The 23,615-nt window shown below is 42.1% G+C and overlaps 1 protein-coding gene across 1 annotated transcript; it reads left to right on the top strand.

Moving 5' to 3' along the window:
* Positions 1–286: 286 nt before the first annotated feature.
* Positions 287–23,260, top strand: LOC139650150 (DNA topoisomerase 1). The gene is made up of 14 exons (XM_071526715.1): positions 287–348; positions 484–599; positions 2,283–2,404; positions 5,128–5,250; positions 5,416–5,603; positions 6,442–6,586; positions 10,941–11,084; positions 11,753–11,938; positions 16,115–16,183; positions 19,912–20,026; positions 20,750–20,877; positions 21,032–21,132; positions 22,373–22,522; positions 23,158–23,260. The coding sequence occupies exons 1-14, from the start codon at positions 302–304 to the stop codon at positions 23,258–23,260; spliced, it is 1,737 nt and encodes a 578-aa protein (XP_071382816.1). The 5' UTR covers positions 287–301.
* The last annotated feature ends 355 nt before the right edge of the window (positions 23,261–23,615 follow it).

The raw sequence follows: 23,615 nt of genomic DNA, 5'->3' as shown, positions 1-23,615 counted from the left end.
TAAGCTGTGTGTGTTCCCTCTGCCCTCTGAATGCCTGCAGGTTGAAGAAGAAAAAAAAGAAGGTAAAGGAGGAAAAAGAAAAGGTAAATGTCTGTCTTCCCGAGGCAATCTGTCTCCATCAATAATACTTCTGTCGTATGATGTTTGCTGGAAATACGTTTCAGTGTGGGAGTGTTTGAATTCACATTTTACCCGTGTTTTTCTCCTCTTGACACAGGCGGTGAAGAAAGAGCAGGAAGGAGAGCATCCAGTTTCAAAAAAACCTAAGAGGACAAAGGAGGAGATTGAGGAGGCAAGACAGATGAAGATCAAAAAGAAGGAGGAGGAGGAGCAGAATCGCTGGCGATGGTTCGGAAAGGCTGTTCTTTTCATCTCGCTTTGACCTGACCCACACACACACACACACACACAAACTGCATGGGAAAACGGAGATGAGCAATTTCAGTTTCTCAAATGCATCTTCAATCTGCTTTTCTCTTTCAGGTGGGAGGAAGAGAAGTATGAAGATGGGGTAAAATGGAAGTTTCTGGAACACAAAGGACCCTACTTCCCTCCTGAGTACCAGCCTCTACCAGACGACGTTCACTTCTACTATAATGGTCAGTTCAGCATGAAAGTGGAATGTGTTAGAAAGGGTGATTACTCGTGGTTTTGAACCCTAAACTACTTTTTTACACTTTCCGCTCAAATTTTTCTGCTGTGGCAATTTGATTTTCATTTTGATAATTGCAGTAATTGCAGTAATTACAGTAATGTATTTGAAATCATCTGGACCCCTCACAGGTACTGTTTAGACCGTTCAATGTGACTCCTTAAAATTCAGGCACTGCAAAATAACTATCACTTTTCTGGTGGTCTTTCAGGATCCTGTGATTTTTCTTTTTGTCAATCAGTGCACCATTTCAATAACTTGTGACATGATTGTGCTTACAACTTGCCAACTATAGAAAGTGCAGTGACAGTTTGATTTAGCTTTGAGAATTGATGTGCAGATGCGCATGTCATTATTACTCACATCTGTTGACAGTTCAATCTCCGGGGCCCCTGTGGTAATGTTAAAAACCTCTGAAAGTCTTTTAGAATGACAGGTGTCTTGGGATAACTATCACTTTACTTAAACCATCAAGGGAGGTCTTATATTAAGAATTCTGAATTACCTGAACTCCGAATCAGGGCCTGTATGAGGCATCAACTTGGACAGAAAGTTGCTTCAGTTGGTTCATCCCTGACATCCACAGGATGGTGTATTCCAGCTGTGAATCTGGCGATCTGCGGTGCCCACCATCACTGGCGAAATGCCCTTGAGCAAGGCACCGAACCCCAAAATATTTCGGCAACCCTGAGCTCTAACCTCTCTGATGAAATGTATTATCTTGGCCAGTAAAGTAGTCATCATTATTATTATCATTATTATCGTCTTTTTTTGTCTTCATGTCGAACTTCAAATCAGTATTTCTGTGATGACTTGCGCATGGTGCCTACTGTATTTTCCAAGTTTAGTGAATATTGCTCAATAGGGGGAAGGGCAGACAGAAATGAAAGGAGTGAATAAAGGAGGTGAAGAAACTGGGATGGGGTAAAGGGGTATGCTTTTAAATCAAATAAATTAAATGGGATCAGTAAAATTGACGATCTGTCTCATCAGTCTTACCTGTGTCCTTCATCCCTCATCCTCTCCTCAGGTTTAGCCTCTAGCCTGGATTGACCAGCCTGGAGCCAGGCTCAGGCACATACTCTCTCACATACACACATTAACACACACACAATCACATCCTTAGGATGCCTAAGGTGTATTGGATCAAACATTGTGATTGACGACTGTGATTGTTTTGGCTTTCTTCCAGCAGTCTAGCCATGGCACTTTCCTGTAGGGAGTTACTTTGATTGTTAATCCCTCTGTGTGTATGTGCGTGTGTTACAGTTGTAGCTGACTCACAGTAGTGGTGTTGAATGTAGATCTGTGTCCTTGTCTCCCTTCCTACCTCTCTAAATTCATGGATTAGCCTGACAGGACCCTGTGGGACCTGCGGTGGGTGTTACAGCATGTTTGATTTTGATCATACCCTGAGCTCCCAAGTTTGTGTGTGTGTGCTCTAGAGTCTAATCGTGGGAGGTGGTCACTTTGGCTGCATTCACTGCTCATTAATTCTACTACTGCTGATGAATAAAAGTGCCTCAATCCATTTAACTTTAACTGACAGCAAGGACACAAACCAGTCATGCACCTAAATCAAACACATTTTTGAAAAGACAGTCAAAGTGAAGTGTGTGTGTGTGTCCAGGTAAGGCGGTGAAGCTGAGCCTGGCAGCTGAGGAGGTGGCTCTCTTCTTTGCCCAGATGCTGGACCATGAGTACACCACCAAGGAAGTGTTCCGTGAGAACTTCTTCAAAGACTGGAGGAAGGTAAGGCCAGAGGGTATCAAAGGTCTTGCCTGATGGAATTGAGATTTTACTTGAAGTTCACCTGAAATTTTATGGGTGAGGTGCAGTCCCCAGACCAGTTTCTTAAATTCACCTCACAGATAGTGAAACGGATAGTGAAAGCAATATTGAAAGAAATTCAGAAGTTCAGGTTGCGAGATGTAAAATTGCACTTGGCGAGAGGTAAAATTGCACTTGGCGAGAGGTAAAATTGTAAAATCTTTCTGAGACACCTTGCTAACCGTCTTCCTCGCCTGCTAGATTTGAGACAAGGCAAGATTTGAAGTGGAGCAATCCCCAAACCCCAAAGGCAAAATCAGTGTTATTGAAGTGTGTCTAGAGGAACTATTCCCCCCCCCATCAGGACCAAGCACCGGACCTGGGGGGACAGAGCCTTCTCGATTGCTGCTCCCTCCCTATGGAACTCTCTCCCAAAGGACATCAGAGACTCTTCCTCACTCTCCACATTCAAGAGATCCCTTAAAACACACCTTTTCAAAACTGCTTTTAATCTCTAGCTCTCCTTTGGCCTCCTGGCCTTTTATTTTACCTGTCTTCTCTTTTTCGCACTCGACATGTTCTATTCTCTGTTTTATTCATTGTTATTGTCTGTAAAGCATCTTTGAGTATCTAGAAATGCGCTCAACAAATATAATGTATTATTATTATTATTTGAGATGAACCTCAGATTGGTTCCCAGTGTGAAAAGTAGGCAAAGAATAAGAAAGGAAAAGAAAAAGCAAAATCACCAAATTAATTAATATGAAAATCCACCCTAAAAAGGTGCATTATTCCAAAAAATGTTATTCCCATGCTCTTGGGAGCATGGAAAACTGACAGTTTTGTCAGATTTGTGAATGTGAACTAGTAGAAACAAGCCAATACTATTCTGTAATGTCATCAAGCAACACTTGCTGCTCCGTTGATATTTAATGAGAGATCATCTTTGTAGACACTGTGACAGAAGCCGTGATTCATTGTGGAGAATAAGAGCACATTTTCTGACTCAAAACTGTTACTACTCCAATGGAATAAAGCTCACGTTGGTGTAAAAGCTAAAACATAACGTGTCAGCAATGTCAGCTTCTCATAACGTCAGTGGAGGAGCTCCTGAAATTTCTCTTGAAGACATCAGAGTATTGGTTCTCTGGATTCTAGCTTTGTGTGGTGTGTGAATGTTGCATGTGTGCTGGTGTCTGTCAGGGTGTCCTGTCTACATAGAATACACCCTGCCAACCCCAAAGGCATATCATGCAGAATTAATTTTGCGCTGCTTAGTGCTCAATGCACTTGAAAATACGATTTGTGTGAAGGCATTGATATGCTAATCCATACAACTAGCTCCCCTGCATATGAACAAATCCAATTAAACTGTTTTATTATAGCCGGAAAAACCTCTCCTCGCTCCACTGCCCTCAGTGCCCGCCCACCATCAGATGTCAGTCATGCTTAGACACGCAGAGTGACTGTGTGTCCATACTGTCAGACTGTCTCTGGAGAGAGGGGTGTGTGTGTTCGCGCGCTGTCAAGAGATGATCTAGAGCTCCCTTTTGCATCTCATTCATTCTGACCTGAGCGACAAAACTGAATTAGATCAGTACTTCTATTATGAGAGGCTTGATAGATGTCATTCCCCCTAGCCATTGATTTGTCATTGCCAAGGATATAGTGCAGGGTTACCTACCCGTTTGGTTGTGAAATAGTTTACCCCTTTTAAAGCTGATATAGCCTAAGTCTTTATTAATTATGGTCATATCATTACAATATGGTCAGTCTGTTGTAAGTTACTTGAAAATTAGACAAACTGTTGAACTGAACGACTGAAGATGAGATGTGTGGAAAGCTAACCTTCTGAGCACTGACGGAAGTAAATCACGTTTTCATTTACTACTTACTACGCCCGTGGCTGTAGCACGGAGGGGTTGAGGATATGATTACTATTTCCATCTCACTAAAACCCCTGATAAATGTCTTATTATGTCCTGCTGTTCTAATGACCCTCAAAAAAGAAACCAGAAAAGAAAAGGGAGAGATTTTTGCACTTCATGGGCAAATAGTTCCCTAAATGTTGGCCTCTAGTTCCTGCAGCGATGGCTTTCTCGCCCGACAGCAGGAGGCCACATTAAAAGCCACTCAAGTTGTCATGACATTTTAGTGCCAGAAGCTTCTGAGATGAATCATAAAGGCTCCACTGAGCTGCTCTGTATTGCTGCTCCGTTGGTGACCTCTTTGATGGGGTGACCCGTTCTGCAATAACTTCAGAAAGTCGACAATTACAGTGGAGACTCAGCTGCTCCGCCGCTGTGGCCTTCAGCAGTCTGCTGTGTCAAGCCTGTTGGCTAGCTCGCTAGGCAGTAGCCTGCCGAGGAGCCAATGACCCATACCGTGTCCCCTCATACCCACACCACTTTTTTTTTCTTTTTCTGCCCTCCCCATAGATAAGTAATTAAACGAAAGGTCATTGATTGATCTGTTTTGATCACGTCCAGTTTTGTTTGTGTTTCTCTTTGGATGTTTCTGAGCTATTGATAGGTGTGGTACAAAAAGTTGTACATCATTATGTACATTGATACAGTGCATCCAAAGACAAGTAGAGGCAAATGGGCACTCCAGATTGGACGTCAGCATGATATCAAGAGAGATCTCAGATTTGATGCTGGTTTTAGATAACACTTTAGCCTAATCCTCTGTTTGTGCCTGTCAAGGAAATGACCCACGAGGAGCGGTTGCTGATTCAGGTTCTGGACAAATGTGACTTTGGAGAGCTCCACACCATGCATAAGGCCAAGGTGGAGACCAGGAAAAACATGAGCAAGGAAGAGAAACTGGTGAGGTTCAGGCTCTTGTTCCTGTTCTATGCATGTGTATCCTGTTCTATTCTGTTTGTATTGAAAGAAGGTCATTGTAGTTCATCTCAGTTCTGGGTACTTTACCCAACCTTTCTTCCTAAACTGCTTATTTGCTGTAATCGATTATTTCCCCCTGTGCTGTAGGCTCTGAAAGAGGCTAACCAGAAGATAGTGGATGAGTACGGCTTCTGCCTTCTGGACCACCACAAGGAGCGTATCGGCAACTTTAAGATTGAGCCTCCGGGGCTGTTCCGAGGTAGGGGCGAGCATCCCAAACAGGGCATGCTGAAAAAAAGGATCCAACCAGAGGATGTCATCATCAATTGCAGCAAGTGAGACTCACACCGGGGTTGGGCGGGGGCTGTCAAACTTTGAGTCTGTGCAAACCCTGTAGGTGCACCTCTTGGTGTGACCTTCTGGCTATGTGTTCTACCAAGAATTACTTAACTGACCTCCAGAAAATAAGGCCTCAATGTACATGGAAATCACTTACTCCTTCACAGAATGTACAAATGTACCGAAAAGCATATCCAGATTGACAGCTGCCCAGGCATCAGTAATGCACTGCTGCAGATGGTGCTGGGTTTGGATTTTCACAAAATAAACTTTTAAAGCAAAATCCATATAATGACATGGTTCAGTCTCGACCTGCAAACAAGAAAATATATATCATTTTATTTATACTTATGATTCTAGACTTTTCAGATACCTTGTACTGCATTTTGTATTGACTACCACATCAGGCAGACTCCATCAACCTGATGTGAACATCAATAAAAAATTCAAGTCAACTCGTGCCATATTTTTAAGAGAGTCTTTTAGAGTACAGCCAATTGCCAGCCTTGACACATAGTTTAACGCACATAGTTTAACACCCTATTTCCTCACGTGAACACAGGCAATCATTGTGGATTTAAAACCATGAAAATCTAAACCCTGTCACACGTCTGGATTGTCATACATTTATGTTTAGGAGGACTGATCCTCTGTGGAATGCAGCAGCTTGCACTCACATGCTGTCACTTCTCACACACTGCTCACATGCTGCCACTACACACACACTGCTCACATGCTGCCACTACACACACACTGCTCACATGCTGCCACTACACACACACTGCTCACATGCTGCCACTACACACACACACACACACACATTGACACCAACAGAGAATCCTGTATCCCGGTACCTCCGGCTGGTCACCGCTGGAAGGAGGTTCGGCATGACAACACTGTGACATGGCTGGCCAGCTGGACTGAGAACATCCAAGGTGCCATTAAATACATCATGCTCAATGCCAACTCCAAACTCAAGGTAACCCATCAGTCTACCCAGTCCGTATGAACACAAAAATTAGAGCATTCAAAACTCACAGTAACCCACCAGTCTGCTGTATCCTCCCCAAATCTGCTGGGTCTTAAATAAATAAATAAATAAAAACTCCAGGTAAATCTTGGTCTCACAGGAAGACAGGCGGGCACAATGAATGTTTGATAGGATGCATGTCCCAAGTCTCCATCACTGAACTTCTGTTCTGTTAAGCTCCTTTCTTGTGAAGTTATTACTCCATGCCAAGCAGATTAACCATTCGCTGCTTAGAGCTGGTTTTATGTCACTGTAGACGTAAGTCACGTTATTAATGTAAATGTTGTGAACACATCATGCTCAATGTGAACTCAGAACGTAAGAAGGGTTCTTACATTTAGGCAACTTCACTGTGGTATACTATATCTGGTTTTTGGTGTTCATATCCTTATAGGAGTTTCTGAGCCACCAGCCACCAACATTGGCTGTAGTAGTCAGTGTTGATGTCTCCTGGTAACATTTTGTTTTTCCTTCCAGTAAACATCATACTGCTAATACATACCAAATGAATTTGACTGAAAACAAATAAATCATATCAAAATGTTTACTCTATTTGTGATGAAAAGAGAGTTGGCACAAAAAAAAGCTGGACTGTCAAAACATGCATCAGGTGGTATTTAATGTCAGCAGGTGACAGCTAACAAATTCACACTGGGTAAGCCTATGGAAATATTTTTGTACCAAAGTTTCTTTAAAATCTATTTGATATGGGTTTTTTTGTCACTTACCCATTGCTATTCATTAATATTTAACTTTAACACTGTTAGGTGTGAGGCCTGAGTTTACATGCTGTCTGCTGAAGGCCTTAGCATTAGGGCAACCAGATTAGAGATTGGTTTTGTTTTCATCAAATACTAATCCACAACAGAGCAGCATGTACTATCCTGAACCCTCTTTAGAGACTGTGTGCATTCTGCCTCTGTTCGGCTTGTCTTTCAGAGAAGTGCTGTATTCTGCTGAGTGCTCTTCTCGCTGTCAGCGGGTGACAATTAAAGACTCCTGGTATTGTTAACCAGTCGTCCTTCAGCTGCATGTTAGTGCTTCAGTGTCTGGGGGACTTCAGAGGGTTTACAAGCCTTAAAGTAATTCCTAGTTCAGTCCAAAGCCTGTCAGTGGCCTCTTGCTGCATTTCCATTCAAACAGGCAATGTTTTATTTAGTAGTACCAATAGGCAGAGAGAAACTGTGCCTTATTAAGTAGTTAAGTGATACAATGGCTTTCAACTGCTTAGGTATATGAAAAAATAAAGGAATACTCACACACCATCCAGTTCAGATACAAAGAAAAGTAGCTTTTAACACATGATACCAAAAATAAAAAGTGTGTAGTGACAAATACTGATGCGTTTTGATGTGACATCATTGTCAGTGACAAATGGGACAATGGATGAGCAAGCAATATACACAAGGACTGGAGACGCGATGACATACCGATTTACAGGTGCGCTGGGGATGTCAGGGCCAAGCTTATAGCCCAGGTAATGGATTAAATACAAGAGCCTGTGTAGAAGTACTGTATGGATCATATAGAATTACTGTCAACCGGTGACTATTGCAGTTGTAGTTTCAAAGAAGACTAATTCAAAACAATCACATTTCAGTGAGCCTAATATGAAATGTCTTGGGCCATACAGGGATACTTATACATGCCAGACATGTAAGAAAAATTAAAATTATTTTCTTTGTTGAGCCCATAAGGTGTGAAGATTTCTAAATGGAATATCCATTTGCTCTGGACTTGCAGAAGTTGTGTTTCTTGATCTGTGTGCCTGCAGTGGTGTGGCTAGGTCTATGCCACAGAAAGACAGACCTTCAATAGGGTGTTTGCCCTGATTAAAATGTCTAGTGACCGAGCAGTTCTCAACACCTCTCCTTGTGGCGCTCCTATGTTCATTGATTCAGTAGCACAGCTGGCGGCTTGTTTCACCAATATATTGCAAACCACAGAGGCATGACAGAAGGTAAATGACATTTGTCGAATGACACGTAATGCACCATATGATATTCTTTCTTTGTTGCATTGTTTTTGAAAGTATTTACCTTCCTGATGTCTTTGCATGAGTTACAGTGTCAGCATGAGAAGAAGCTCAAAGGGCTGCTAATGCAAGGGGGGGTAAACCGGTCCAGTGTATCTGAGACCCTGAGATTCCTAGCCCTGAAAAGAAAAAAGAGAGGGCATTATTGAATAGATTGCTACAGCTATTGTCAGTGTTTAATCCATGCCAATGATTTCTTCATTCCTTAATTCTAGTGCTAAATGGGCTATAGGTGGTAACACAAACAATGGAGCTTCTTTCTTTAGGAATGGAACCGGGTTTGTTATATTGGCAAGCCAAGACGTTTTATCAAAGTCTCATTGAATCGTGATCGTTTTGCATTAGTCTGCTTTGAAACTACAACTGTAATAGTCACCGGTTGACAGTAGCTCTATTGTATGATCCATATTGTACTGCACAGGCTCTTGTATTTAACCCATTACCACCCTCTACATGGGTTATAGGCTTGGCCTTGACATCCCCAGTGCACCCTTGGGCGCACTTTGGCACACCTGTAAATTGTTAAGTCATCATGTCTCCAGTCCTTTGTGTATATACTGTATATGTGTATGTATATATATGATATCTATATATATCTATATATCTATCCATTTTCCTATTTGACACCGACAATGATGTAATGTCGAAAAACGCATCTGTCATTCACTTATTGTTACTATGCACTTTTTATTTTTGGCACCATGTATTAAAAGCCACTTTTCTTTGTATCTCGGCATTTCTTCCTTTTTTGAGCTAATCTGGATGGTGTGCGAGTATTCCTTTATTTTTTCTTATTTAACAATACACCAGTCAGAGTTAACATCACCTCTGCACTGTTGTAGTTGATTAGCTCTTGTTATTGACGCCTGTATTTCACCCACTGATGCCTATTGTGTAATTGTTGTTATTGAGCCTTATTTTGTCCGCACAATGTAAGACACTGTTTGAATGGAGCAACATTTTGAAATTGAGTGTCACCCTTTAGTGAGAGTGCGTGTGCATAATTGCATGTTATGTGGGTATTAGGACTGTCACCTATCCCCAGCGTTTAGTGTTATTTCTTATCTTCCATCAGAGCAGCAGTTAGATAATGGGAAATAAGTATTATAATTCCTCTGCCCAAATCACTGACACATCCTCAGACCTTGAACAACATTCACTTTGGGATGACATTGACATAAAGTGATCAGAGTTTCCACTAGTCAACAAATCCAGTGCCTCATCAAGTGTATTGTTGGGGTGAATGAGAGCATATTTTTTCCCCATGGTATATTTATAGGCATTTCTCATTGGAAAAGACAAAGTAATACAGAACAACAGAAGAGTGTATGTTTTGGTGGAGCACTTCTGTTACTTTTTTTGCTGATAAAATCAGATGGTGGCTTCTTGAAAGCAGCTCATTCCTTCCAGTTAGGTAGCACAGAAATGGCTTCATGAAACTGTTGGTTTTAGGCAAGAATTATGGTTTGATGGTCGACCTGTATTGTATGGCTGCCAGCACTTCTCTGCATGCATCGTAGTTATGGTCAATATAGCTAATAACAAATGAGGTTGAAGGCATTTTGTTTAAACTGTCACATTAAATTATCATAATAATGGTTTTATGTTTCCAATGGAACTTTTCTTCCTCTCATAATGTTTTTTTTCTAACAGTAGTTTTCAGAGTAAATGACAACACTTGTGTGTACGTGTGTTAAAAAGATTGTGTGTTTGTATGTATGAAATCTTGTTATTGTCTCACCTTCTCTCCTATCTCTCTCTCTTTCTCTCTCCTTCATTCATTCACTTTTTCTATTTATTTCCCTCCTTCCTTTCTCTTTTATTTGTAAAGGTTAAGTTATTCTACTTTTAGTCTCCATCCATGACAGTGTGTGTGTGTGTGTGTGTGTGTGTGTTGGTGGGTTTGGTAATGTCTGGTTTGCAATATTTAGCCACCAGCAAAGGCCAGACAAACAGAATATCTTCAAGTCAGTGGTTATTATAGTTGTGTAGGCATCTGCTTGTCTATATTCTTGTTCATTTGTGTAAGATAACGGCCTGCATTTGTGTTACAATGATTACCATATTGAAACAACATTCATGTCAGGAACCCATTTTCACTTTAATCCTCTCTTTTTCACATTCACTCTCCCGCTCTGTGCCTATCTCTACCACTTTTTCTCACTGTTTCTCTTTGATTCTCCCACTTTCTCCTTCTTTCTCACTCTCTTGCGCTCGCTCTTTCTGTCTCTACCCCTCTCCCTCCTTCCGTCCATCCTCTGAATGCAGGGAGAGAAGGACTGGGAGAAGTATGAGGTCGCTCGGAAACTCAAGTCCTGTGTGGAAGGCATCCGTTACCAGTACCAGCAGGACCTGAAGTCTAAGCAGATGGGCGTACGCCAGAGAGCTGTGGCCCTCTACTTCATAGACAAGGTCTGGTTCTGAGGGGGCAGCGGGTTACAGTACAGGTTTTACAAACCAATACTAGAATAAAATGAGTGATATTGGTATCAAAATTGGTAAAATAAATTGGTATCAGAGAATTTCCCCAATACTAAAATCCGATACCAAGAGCCACATGCAGTATATCGGAAGTCAAAACTTCCGATATACTGCATGAGTTTTGACTACCTTTGTTTACTACTGTGTTTTGACTGCCTTTCTTTTTCTCACATAGCAGGAGCAAAGATCTCTCTAAGGGAGAAAAAAATGGATTATATATCTGTCATTTTCCTCCAATGACTGGAAACTAATTACCTCTGTCTGTATTGAGTGAAAATGATAGATTGGGTCAGTGATTGGTTTCGCTGATGCTAAAAGTTTAGTACACTAGTGCAACAATTTCTAGCACATTATGTTGGCCAATGCCAAAGATGATTTTAATTCTGATATGGCTTTGTTTTGTTTACTGTGCAGCTCTGTCTTTTTGCTTGATGTGTATATATTTAGTAGTTATCTGGCTGACACATATTCACTGTGTGAATGGGAGGGGGTGGTGGTGAATCTGCTGGGTGTGTTTTGCATGCCGTGTGTGTGTGTGTGTGTGCATGCACACATTTGTTGTGTGCTTATCTCTGCATCTTCTGACCCCCAAAAAAAAGCTGGCGCTGAGAGCAGGTAATGAGAAGGAGGAGGGGGAGACGGCAGACACAGTTGGCTGCTGCTCGCTGCGCGTCGAGCACATCACCCTCCACGAGGAACTGGAGGGCAGTGAGTGTGTGGTGGAGTTCGACTTCCTGGGTAAAGACTCCATTCGCTACTACAACAAGGTCCCTGTCATCAAGAAGGTAGAGCAACACACACTTTTATTCTGCATGCTTGCTCGGACCTGAAAGTTTAAGTCCAAAAATAAAAATTTGATGCCTCACAGAATTCATACAAAGCGATTCCTATCACCACTCAATAGGAGAGGACATTAGCAAAGGACACCAATTTAGGGGCTGTTTATTGTGATATAAAAACCAATGTATTTCACTCTAATCATCTAGTTTTTACCCTTTGGGTCTTTGGCAAAAAACCCCTGAGGAGAAGGTCACTTGCATACATATCAACATGCACAGAGCCCTAAGGGGAGAGAGTAAGGAGAAATGTCTGCAGGGCACTGTTGTAGATTGGATTCCCAAGGTTTATCTGTCTGTTAGAACTGTTGATTCCCGCTGCTCTGTCCATAACCCGCTTACTCAAGTAACCTGGTTTTGGGTTGATGCAGGTAAACGTCATAGCACTGTTAGAATAACCCAAATAAGCTCCTATTCGATTTATGAGACACCTGGTTAAGATGCCTGGCTTACTTTGATATTAAATGGGTTACTGTGGCATGTAAATGTCTTACTGCTTTTATTTTTGGTTTATGCGACCTGCACAAACTCAGACCGGCACAGCACGGCAACACCTTTTTCATACATTTTTGCTGCCACACTGTTCCATCTGGGCGAGACACCACAGGTGGACAGGAGTATTCTGTTAACTACTTTATTCATGGCAACAGGGAGTACAAAGTATCAAAGGTGCATGTAAACAGCTTAACCCAAATGAGACCTTAGCCTGAGTATGGCCATGGCATCCATGCATATAAAAGTAGCCATTGTTGGCTACCCTAAAAGTTCATCAAGTTGTTCATTATGGTGGCATGCACACCAATAAAAAGATCATAGAATGTTGACAGTGCTATGATTAAGACAGACGTTATGTATGTTGTTTTTTTAGAAATAGGCAAGGCAAGGCAGCTTTATTTGTATAGCACATTTCATACACTGGGGCAATTCAAAGTGCTTTACAGAGTGATAAAAATACAGTAAAGGTAAAAGATTTACAATTAAAAAGTACAGACAAGAGACACAAAAGATAAAAGACTTAAAAAGTAAACTAGTGCAGTTCAAATCAAATTAAATAGAAAGATAAAAGAACACAACAAATACTCCCACTTTTAGATGCACATTGTGAGTGAACCCATATGTTTTTCTGTAATTTTCTTTTCCCCTGTCCTTCCTGATCTGATATTTACGTCAGATCTCACTGCCTAAGGCAGACGAGAATCAAATAGGTTGTATGCCATTATTGTTTGTTTAGTTAAGATCATGTATTTACATTGCGATTTAAGATCTGGGCTGCTCTGATGTTAGTCATCATTCAAGGGTTGTTTTGACATGTAAAGACAGTGACAGCAGTAAGCCTGTCAATCAGATTTTTCACAGTTGCAGGTCTTCCAGAGCATAAATTTAACTTGTCATTGAGGTTCATGGCTACTTTATTTGTTTACATCCAGCCGTCTTGCCTCTCGGGATATTAGGAAGGAAAGGAAAGTTTCATGTGAGCAACCATGTAAATATCACTGCAGTTAAAAAAGGGAAAATGAGTGATGTTGCGGAATAGGAGTTTGCAACAACATTCTTTTCCCACTATACAGGTATATGTTAACAGTTTAGTCAAATTATTCTCATCAAAATAAAGGCAAGCATCAGAATTCTTCATATAATTGTAGTCAGTATAAGGCAGTTGAAGTAGAATGTTCAGTTGGTGTTGCCTCACAGTTGTTCAGTTCAGTTGAGTACCTTTATTGTCCCGACAGGGAAATTTTTTTTGCAGCCAGGAGTAATAAAACACAATCATACCCCATATAACACAGTTAACAAACATATGTTTTTCTACTTTTTCTACAATACGCTTTTTTTTTGGCAGGAATTTATAATGCCAGGTGTTCACACAATTTACAGTTAAGTCAACATGACAGAGACTTGTGCTGGCAACATGGGTATTATAAAAGAACAAAGTAATTAAAGCATTACAACAACTGCTGTCAATTGATGCCATAATTGATAAATGCCACCACGCGCTATATTGAGTATGTCAGTCAATGCCGCAATACAGGAAAATGACAATTTTTTTAAAAAACTTTTTTCAGTTGTCTCCATTCTGTCAAACAGCTTGTGTGTGTGTGTGTGTGTGTGTGTGTGTGTGTGTCTGTCTGTTTGTGCGTGCATGCACGCAAACATGCATGTATGAGTCTAGACATGTCCAACTCCTCCTCTGGTGTCAGCCCATGCTAGCTTCTATTTCAGAGATGGAAAGCGAAATGTTAGCACCTGACAGCCAAAGTGTTTTGTTTCTTGGCAGAAGGTGTAATTATTCAAATGAGTGTATTCAAAAGCAACACATTAGCTAAAATTAATTAGGCCTTTGCATATTTTAGCTTCCTCAATTCCCTGGTAAATTGGGGGGATCGCTGCTAAATGTCATTTGGAATAAAATGTAACCGGAACGGAAGGAAGGAATTTCCATTTCTAACCTCTGGAGAGTGAGATGGACCGCAGTACAAGATGTCTGCTCACTGGCAGGTTATCACGTGATTGTCCATTTATTTACACTCTCACCTTTGCTTCCCACTCAGAGGTTCTGTGTAGAAATCCTTCATGGAATCTAATACTTGTTGTAACATATCTGTAGGTTTTTAGTATTGAGTATGGAATTTCTGCTGTGCCACCAAGATGCCCCATATGCATACTTCACTTAAAAAAAAAAAAAGTAATGCATTGACTGAACTATTCCTTGACAGAGACTGATTGGCCATAGGGGGTTAATTATGGAAACTGTCTTGCTCCACTGTGTCTTACCCGTCCAGGAATACTTAGCCAATGGCTGGTCAGAACAACAGCATATCGGATGACGGCTGTATGTCATTTAGACGCTGTTTTTTAACACCATTTGCGTTGTTGAATGACTTCATCAAATGGTCCTAGAGTGTGCTGATGCATAAGCATCTTGTGATGGGTACACACATACTGCAGAGGTTTGTTTTTTCTATTTTCTTATTATTATTTTTATTTTCAACACACACTAACACATCACTAAACCAATTAGGCAAGCTCACTTTGGTGTCTTAGCTTCTTTGAGATTTTCAGACAGATACCGATTAACATTTTCATTCCAAAAGCACTTGCTCTTTACTTTTATTTTTAATTATTAATTTGCTGAGGCGAAATTGCCACACATATCTGTGTGTGTGTGTATTTAAAGCAAGACATCTGTTGCTATTAATTGGTGTCTTGCAGAGCTTAGCTAGTTTATTTGGAGAAGGGAGCGGCAGTGGAACCCAAGGAGTTGCTGGAAATGTCAGATATAATTGTGCTGATTTTTCTCCTCTGGCAACACTGAGATGGAGAAGTGATGAAGTTGGGGTCTAGACACAGCATGTATGTTACACAATACAATGGATTCCATTGCCACATGAACACACAAGCATGCACACACACACCAAATTGCCATGTCTAAGGTGTACTGTGTAGAAGTGGCATTTTAGATCTGTCTTGCTAGCTAGCCTGCAGCATGCTACTGCCGCTACCAATTTATCGACTGTACTTTCACCTTCAATGTTTTGCGCCCACAGTCCCCAACTTGGCAATAATCAGGCTACTAACCACACATTGGTGTTCATGACACGATAGCATCTGCCTGGGTCTGGCTGCCTGCTTTAAAGCTGAATAAAATCTGCATACTGTTTAAAAAAAATGCTCCCCAACATATTAATAAAGTATCGACTTTTTGAGGGAGCAAGCCCTCATTAGGATGTAAAAGATGTCCCATGCCCAAATGGCCAGTAAGCTTGGCAATTAATGACTGGTGAATGAATGGCTGGTTTGCTGTCCTCCAAGGTTTTTACAGAACCAACAAGTGAATAATGTTTTCCTTATCCACTCAATATTTCTCATCTTCAGCACTCAAACATGAACTGCAGCAGAGCTTGAACCAGGAATGGTGTAACTTAAGGATTTATTTAAGTTTATTTTCGGGTTATTTGGCTGCCATCAACATAAAAATCCACAAGACCCACTTCAAATGCTGGCTAGTGAGCAAAATATTTGACATTAGGCTGGGCTGAGAAGCACTGGCCACAAGCTAGTGGATGAGTAAAACCTTCACAAAGCTAGAAATCCTTTGATAACATTTGTCTGTTCACCTCTTCCCAGGTTTTCAAGAATCTTAAACTGTTCCTGGAGAACAAGCAACCTGGGGACGAGCTGTTTGACCGCCTTAATGTGAGTGTCTCACTGACTGCTTTGACATTTTTTTCCTTCAGTATTTTACAGGTTTTCTGTGATTAAAGCCACCTCAAATGCTTGCTTTTGCAGTAGCTTTTTTCTGAAAAACCAGTTTGTCACATTTTTTTCAGGCAAAAGATGTCTTATGAGAGGTGAATCTTCCTAACAAGTGATTAATTTGTTAGGTGTAAAATTGTGATCTGAAACATGGGATACCTGAAGGGTTTTTAGGGTTGTGCTAGAAGAGCAAGAAACCCCCCTGATCTTTGTGATATTTGCAGAATCGAGCTTGACTGAGACAGACGATGTTGTAAGGAGTAAGGAAAGAGATTGAATGAGGATGATCTATTGGTGTGGCGAGATGAAAGGGGTAAAGTGAGGAAATGGAGGTGGGGAGAAGGGGAGAATATAGGGAGCAGGGCCACTGAAAGGAGACAGGAATTTCAAAGGAGAGAGTGGATGGACTCGGGCAGATAAAAATGAAACTGGGAGAGAGAAAATTGAGAGCGAGCGTGCTGGGTGGATGGATTACCGCACATAAAAATCTAGTGTCCTCTCAACCTCTTCCTCTAGCTGCAGGCAGCAAGGCCAGGAATAATGCAGCAGCAGTACACTTAGGATGTTTTTTTTCCCTCTGCGGGGCTAAGTGGGGCTTGCCAGGGTGCACTCAGACAAATAATGCTTTTGATCTTGTTTTATAAAGACTGTTTGGAACTAGATCCAGGCTAACAGATCATCCTTGTTGAGGAAACAAATTTAAAATGGCTTTTGTTTTGGGAGAACTCGGCGACATATACAAGTCAGTAGCCTGGGCTCTGCTAGCGTACAGCCTACTGACCCAGGGTTAAGTGCTCAGATTGGTGAGAAATGCCGTGCCTGTGATCTGCTCAACACAGACAGGGTTGTAGATGGGAATGTATGGCACGGCTGAATGACCAGATAGAAGGAGGGGGGTTAATGAAAGAGAGGGAGAATGAGAGATGTAGCTAAGAAGAGAGAGGTATGAGAGCAAACGAGAAAGCGAGGATGGAAAGATTGATGGGTGGGGAAAGGGAAGGTGCAAGGTAGGACAGGACCGAGAGGGTGAGATGGAGAGACGCGGCGATTCTGAAGGGGGGAGTGCAGTGCGTCTGCTCTCTGCCCTCTTGTGCGTCAGGAAATGTCAGGGTGTGTTGGAGGTGGAATGGTAATGGCTGCTGTGGGCAGGCCTGATTGACACCTGGAAAGGCCAGACCACTGAGAAAGAGAAGGGAGGGGGATGTGGAGGAGAGGACGGGGGCGGAAGGCAAGTGACAGCTGCTTCAGGTTGAGGGGAGGTTAGATGGAGAAGGTGGACACTGGATGAAGGCAGGAGACGGTAGGGGGGGTTGGAGTGAAGGGAAAATGGAGGGAGAAGAAAAGGGCCATAAGTGGAGGAGGGAGATGTGGAAATGGGGAGAAGGATGGAAGATGAGGGTGGAACAGTGGAGGAGAGTGTTAAGTGCTGCCAGCCACAGCAGGTCTTGAGGAATGGAGGAGGTTGATGAGGGGTGGAAGCGGAGAAGGGGGAGTGAAGAGGTTAAGGGTAAAGGAAGCGGTGAAGAAGAAGGGAGCGAGTGAGAGAGGCTGCTAAGTGTCAGTCTATTAGGTGCACCTATCTAGCACTGGTCATCTGTTGCTATAGCCCATTTAGCCAACAACTTGTGTGTTCTGACATGCCCTTCTGCACACCACTGTTGTAAAGAGCTGTTACTGGAGCATGTGTGGCCTTTCTGTTAGCTTGAACAAGTCTGCCCATTCTCCTCTGACCTCTCTCATTATCAAGGTGTTTTTCGGCCACAGACCTGGCGCTCACTGGATGTTTTTTGTTTATCGCACCATTCCCTGTAAACTCCAGAGACTATAGTGTGTGAAAATCCCAGGAGGGGGCAGCTGTTTCTGAGATGCTGGAAGCACCGCTTCTGGCACCAACTTTCACACTGCGGTCAAAGTCGTTTAGATCTAAACCACTGCATGCTTTACATACTGTATTGAATTGCAACCACATGATTCGCTGATTGGAGGAGCAGGCTATTTGCGTTAGCTACCTAATAAAGTGGCCGGTGAGTGTATTTCTGTGGGGTGTATATGCATGTCTGAAAGACTAACTGAACGATGGGCTAGACTGAAAGCAACAGTAGCGCTATTGGATTCCTGCTCTGACTGCATGCAGGCACGCACGCACGTGTGTGTGTGCGCAGGTATCATGCAGAGGTTCATGTGTGAGGATATGATCTGATGTCAACACACAAATGCAGGTGTTTGTCAGGTTCATCTGGGTAGTGCAATGTTGGCTTCTCTCGTGAGTCAGAGCTAAACAAAACACGCACACTGCAAAAAACTGCAATTTGAAGTTAAAGATAACCCGTGTGTGATTTCTTTAACTATATCTTTAAATCAAATAAATGAAACCACCACCTGCACTATATTCTATAGTCCCTAGGAGCTGCTTTCTATTGGCACATTTGATTTTTTTCCCTCCACTCTTCTTGATACAGAGAACTTGCAAATTGGGCCCATTGAAAGCATGAAGCAGATCACCGTAGCTACAGTTTATAATGGCAACAGTCAACATTTTTCACTGACATCAGTTGCCATCAGCACAAATTGGCTAGCAGTATATTAATGAGGAAATCCAGTACATAGCATCCTTTACTATAGATACGAAATTAGAACTGCAGTAATGACATGTTGTAATAATGCTGTGGGAGATGACACTGATGGCATACACACACACACAGTCATATACACACATACACACGCACTCACTAAGGGAGATGAGGAGGGGTAAGAGCTATCACATTTGTCCCTCAGACTCACAGACACCTTCATTAGCGTTGCAGGGGCAGAGCAGGCTAGCTCATTAGCAAGGCAGACACGCCAGAGACAGTGAGTGTGTGTGTATGCGCATGTGTACCTGCACTCAAACACATGCATGCACACGTATGCGTACATGACGCCCTCCCTCACCTTACTTCTAATGGGCTCCTGCAGTGAGAGGGCACACACACACACACCAGTCTGTGGCCCTGGACAGGCGTGTCCTGACCCTGCTCTGATTAAACCAACCGCATCATTGTTGTAATCTTCATCATAATTATTATTACTTGATTTGCTGGAGCTGTAAGGCTACCAGCAAGCTCATCTGGATTGCTTTTTTCTATCCATGTGTGATTCATCTGCATTTATACATGCACGTGTGTCTGTGTCCCAAGTCCATGTGTTTGCACCTCGTATTGATACGTGCGCACTGAGCAGATGTGTTTGTTTTTCTTTCCCACCACCCTATCCCCTTACATTATTAACCCTGTTTCATCTCGTAGCTTTTCTTTAGAAGCTGCACCCGTTACACAGGAGCTAATGGCTATCTAACTACTGCCTGTGATGGCTCTTAACTTGTACTAACACCTAATACCTAAGAACTGTCAGGGCAAATAATACCATGATCTTTTTTAATCTCCCAGCTCTAATGGATGATGATGATAATGAAGGCAGAGATCTTATTTTAGGTGTTTTATTTGTTACGGTATATTACAGGTGGCTTGGGGTTTAAATGCTACGATGATATGATGCGACAGTGCCACCCAGTGGTGGTGTTTATTTATTTGGCCTGACAATGGCTCTGTGCAGACAAACGGTAGTTGCTCTATTTTAGGTGCTTTCTTTCTTTATCTTTCTTTCCTCCCTCCTTCCCTCCCCCAATGCAGACAGGCATGCTGAACAAGCATCTGGGTTCCCTGATGCCAGGTCTGTCAGCTAAGGTCTTCAGGACGTTCAACGCCTCCATCACCCTACAGCAGCAGCTGAAAGAGCTCACAAACAGTAGGTCACACCCACAGAGACACCTCCATTACAGTCACAAACAGAACACTATGCTTGTACCCAAACTGTATACACATAATGCTTTTTCCATGTTGTGTATATACCATATTTAGGCTTTTTTGAGGCCTTCGTGTTCCTCTGTTGTTTGACATGCACCAGCAGCTGTAATACTGTAGGCTTTTATCCGTCTGCCTCTTATCATTGGTGTCCCCCGATAAAGTTGTCACGCTTTCCTCTCATATTTTGACTTTTTTTCATTTTTAGCTTGCTTGATTCAAGTTACCCCGATTTCAATCAGCTTTTCCAGCCATGACAACACTAGACTGTAACTGTCTAGTACCGCGGTTCTCTGCCTCACTCCTATCAGTGTCCCATTGGCTGCCTCTGCCACGGTTTCTCCCTCGCAGATAGAGGTGTCACTCTCTCTTCTCATCTCTGGATTGCCACAGAGAGCCAATCTGTTGCCAGCATGGGGTTATACCAGCAACCTGTAATTATGTGTGTGTGTGTGTGCGCGCGGGCGTTTGTTGTGTGTGTGTCATGAGATGTGTTGCGCAGATGATGGCTGGACAATTTAAAGAGGAAGGGCAGCAAATTTCATGTATTTTTTTTTTTTTTATCATCTTTTTACTTCTGTGCATCAGACTCCTGTAACTGAGATCTTTGTTCTCAGTGGGATTTTCCTGTTTAAATAAAAATGACTCTCCTGTCACCCCCCCACAGAGTCTGACAACCAGGCAGAGAAGCTGCTTTCCTACAACAGAGCCAACAGGGCGGTTGCAATTCTGTGTAACCACCAGCGGGCACCGCCAAAGACGTTTGACCAGTCCATGGCCAACCTGCAGGCCAAGGTAAGGTTTTTGTCTCCTTAATTGTTTTCTGGAAGAAGGCAAGGACAGAGACCGTGAATTTTTCTAACATTTCTAGCACATTCCAGGATATTGTAAGAAGTTAACAACAATCCATACATAAGTACATGCCTGTGTCCTTATGTGCTCCGTCCAGATTGATGCTAGGAAGGAGCAGCTGGCCCTGGCCAAGACTGAACTGAAACAGGCCAAGAAGGAGGCCAAGGCCAAAGGCAGCTCAGACCCCAAGCTGCAGATGTAAGTACCACTACACTGCAGAACAAACCGCAATGTACAGACACAAATAAAAACATAAGCACCTCTACAGTAAAGACCAAACTGCAAGCTACAGACACAAATATCACTAATAACAGCAGCCTACAGATTGAAGTACCTTCAAGCTACAGAATAAGTACTACAGCATGAACGATGACTTTCAGGTCAAATATTGCCACTTGAAAACTGAGGGGCTCATGGAATACACACTTAACACTCCCAGTGGGTGAGCCATCTCTTCAATTGTGCGTCAAGCTTCCACTCCCCATGGGAGACAGGGTATTATTATTATTTTTTTTCAGAGGGCTTTTTTAGTCCCCTTGCATATCATTGGTCCATTCACATCTAGAACGATAACTATAAAGATAACTATTAAAAAAATTGAATTGCTCTAAGAAAATACGTCTGTTCCCACTACAACAGTAACATCCAAAATGCTAAATATAACTATATTTGTGGTTTGATCTCAGAACAATTTTTAATTTTCTTGTGGTGCAGAGATAACGATAAAACATTTTGAACCAATCAAGTTAAAGTTCTAAGAAAGAAGGGGGCAGGCGAATTTGGTAGCTCACTGCAGTGATGGCTGTTTTCTCCTCTCTGTTTTTACAATGTTTGTTGTTTTATTGTTTTGTTGACGCAGTGGTTTGTGTGAGGTCGGCTAGCTGTGTGGTGTCAACATTTTCTACTGATTCAGGCTGCATACTCTGTAGTTTTCTGATTGAAAACCGCTCCATTTCTCTTGCCCAGAACACACTAGAAAGAATCCCCCCGCTCCTACAAATCATCTACAGTGGCCCATGGGGGACAGTAATCACATTCACATGTGAATATTTGACAACAAATAAAATGTAAACAGGGTGAAATGTGAAAAACTCTTAATTATCAAAGGCTTTTTTTGCCCTCATTCTTAATTTCATGGGCATTTTATGACCTTTGAAGGGCATTTTTGCCCTGAGCCCCCACTCATTTCTAACCATGATGCGATGCATGTGTCATTCATGTAAGCAACGGCTGCATTTCCTCGAGTCTCTTGGGACGAGTCTCCCAGCCCCAAACCCACGAGCCCCGTGCTGTGCCTGACTGCATAACAAACAGCCGCACTTCAGGTCAAGCTATTTTGACGTTGTGTCCCTGTTTCTGCCTTATTTGTCCCAGAGGAGTGAGCTTAATACACTGGTTCAGCTCCATTTCCCTTGCCTGTGTGTATGTTTTCTCCCAGGTTGGTGGAGCGCAAGAAGGCGGCAGTGAAACGCTGTGAGGAGCAGCTGCTGAAGATGGAGGTCCAGGCAACCGACAGAGAAGAGAACAAGCAGATCGCCCTGGGCACCTCCAAACTCAACTACCTGGACCCACGCATCAGTGTGGCCTGGTGAGTGGACACCCCCCCCCCAAAACTCTGCAAACTTAACTTCTTACATGCATACATCAGCATGACTTGGAGAGAACACACATACATACATACTCGCTGCCTGGATGCATCAGTGTGGCTTGGTGAGAAAACAAACACATATTCCATCTACTGTGCCTGCACCTGAGTAGAGATGTTTATTATATAACATTCTAAGACAACTATATTGTTTTTATACACACTAGTATTACATTGATTACCTGTTAGTGATCACTGGTCACCATTGTATCTGCCCTTATCAGACCATTCTTACAATACAAAAAATCAAATAACTAGTTTAACCTTTTACTGAAACTTTTCTCAAACTAGTGCAAAAATCTGTCAATTGGGTGAGATAATTCCACTTTTTTCAATGCAGCTTCAACCGTTTCAAGAATTCTCTTGATAGTGAAAATATCTTGAATTAAGACAAATCACTCTTGTTAACAAGGTGTTGTCAATATAAGGTAAAATGATCTCACCTCATGGGCAGGTATTTGTGCTTGTTTTAAGAAAAGTACAATTTTAAGAGTTGATACAAGACTAAATTACTTATTTTTCTTTCTTTTTTTGGTAGCGTATACCTAATAACCTGCTTCCCCTTTGTGCTCCTCCAGGTGTAAGAACGTGGAGGTGCCTCTGGATAAAATCTACAACAAGAGCCAAAGGGACAAGTTTGCCTGGGCCATCGACATGACAGAGGCAGACTTTGAGTTCTAACTTCAAACTGCAGCCTTAAAAGCCGATGCAATTATGGAACCATCCACTTTAAGACATACAATGCTTTGGTATTGTTTATATTCAGTTCGTAGTTTACTGATGCTATACTTCGTGCAGATTGTGCAGCACCTGTAAAATCAGGGTTTTGAAACTTTTGAATGAACCAAATGATTAAGCGTTGACATGATACACATCTTGTGTTTACTGTTGTTCATTTCTTTTTGATGTTTTTGGCACTCTATTTAGAAGATGGTTGTTGGTCATTTGTTTTTCTTTATTAAGTTTATGTTTCTATAAATTTGAATAAAGGTTCCTAGTATGCAGCAAAGTAACAGTCTGTTTACACATTGATGTG

Source organism: Centroberyx affinis, unplaced genomic scaffold (genome assembly GCF_046629955.1).
Source record: "Centroberyx affinis isolate AG114_WGS23_722 - 3 ecotype Tasmania unplaced genomic scaffold, CSIRO-AGI_Caff_v1 ptg001447l_1, whole genome shotgun sequence".
NCBI lineage: Eukaryota > Metazoa > Chordata > Actinopteri > Beryciformes > Berycidae > Centroberyx > Centroberyx affinis.
The sequence above is the reverse complement of the archived record's forward strand: the minus strand, read 5'-3'. Positions and strand labels throughout refer to the sequence as shown.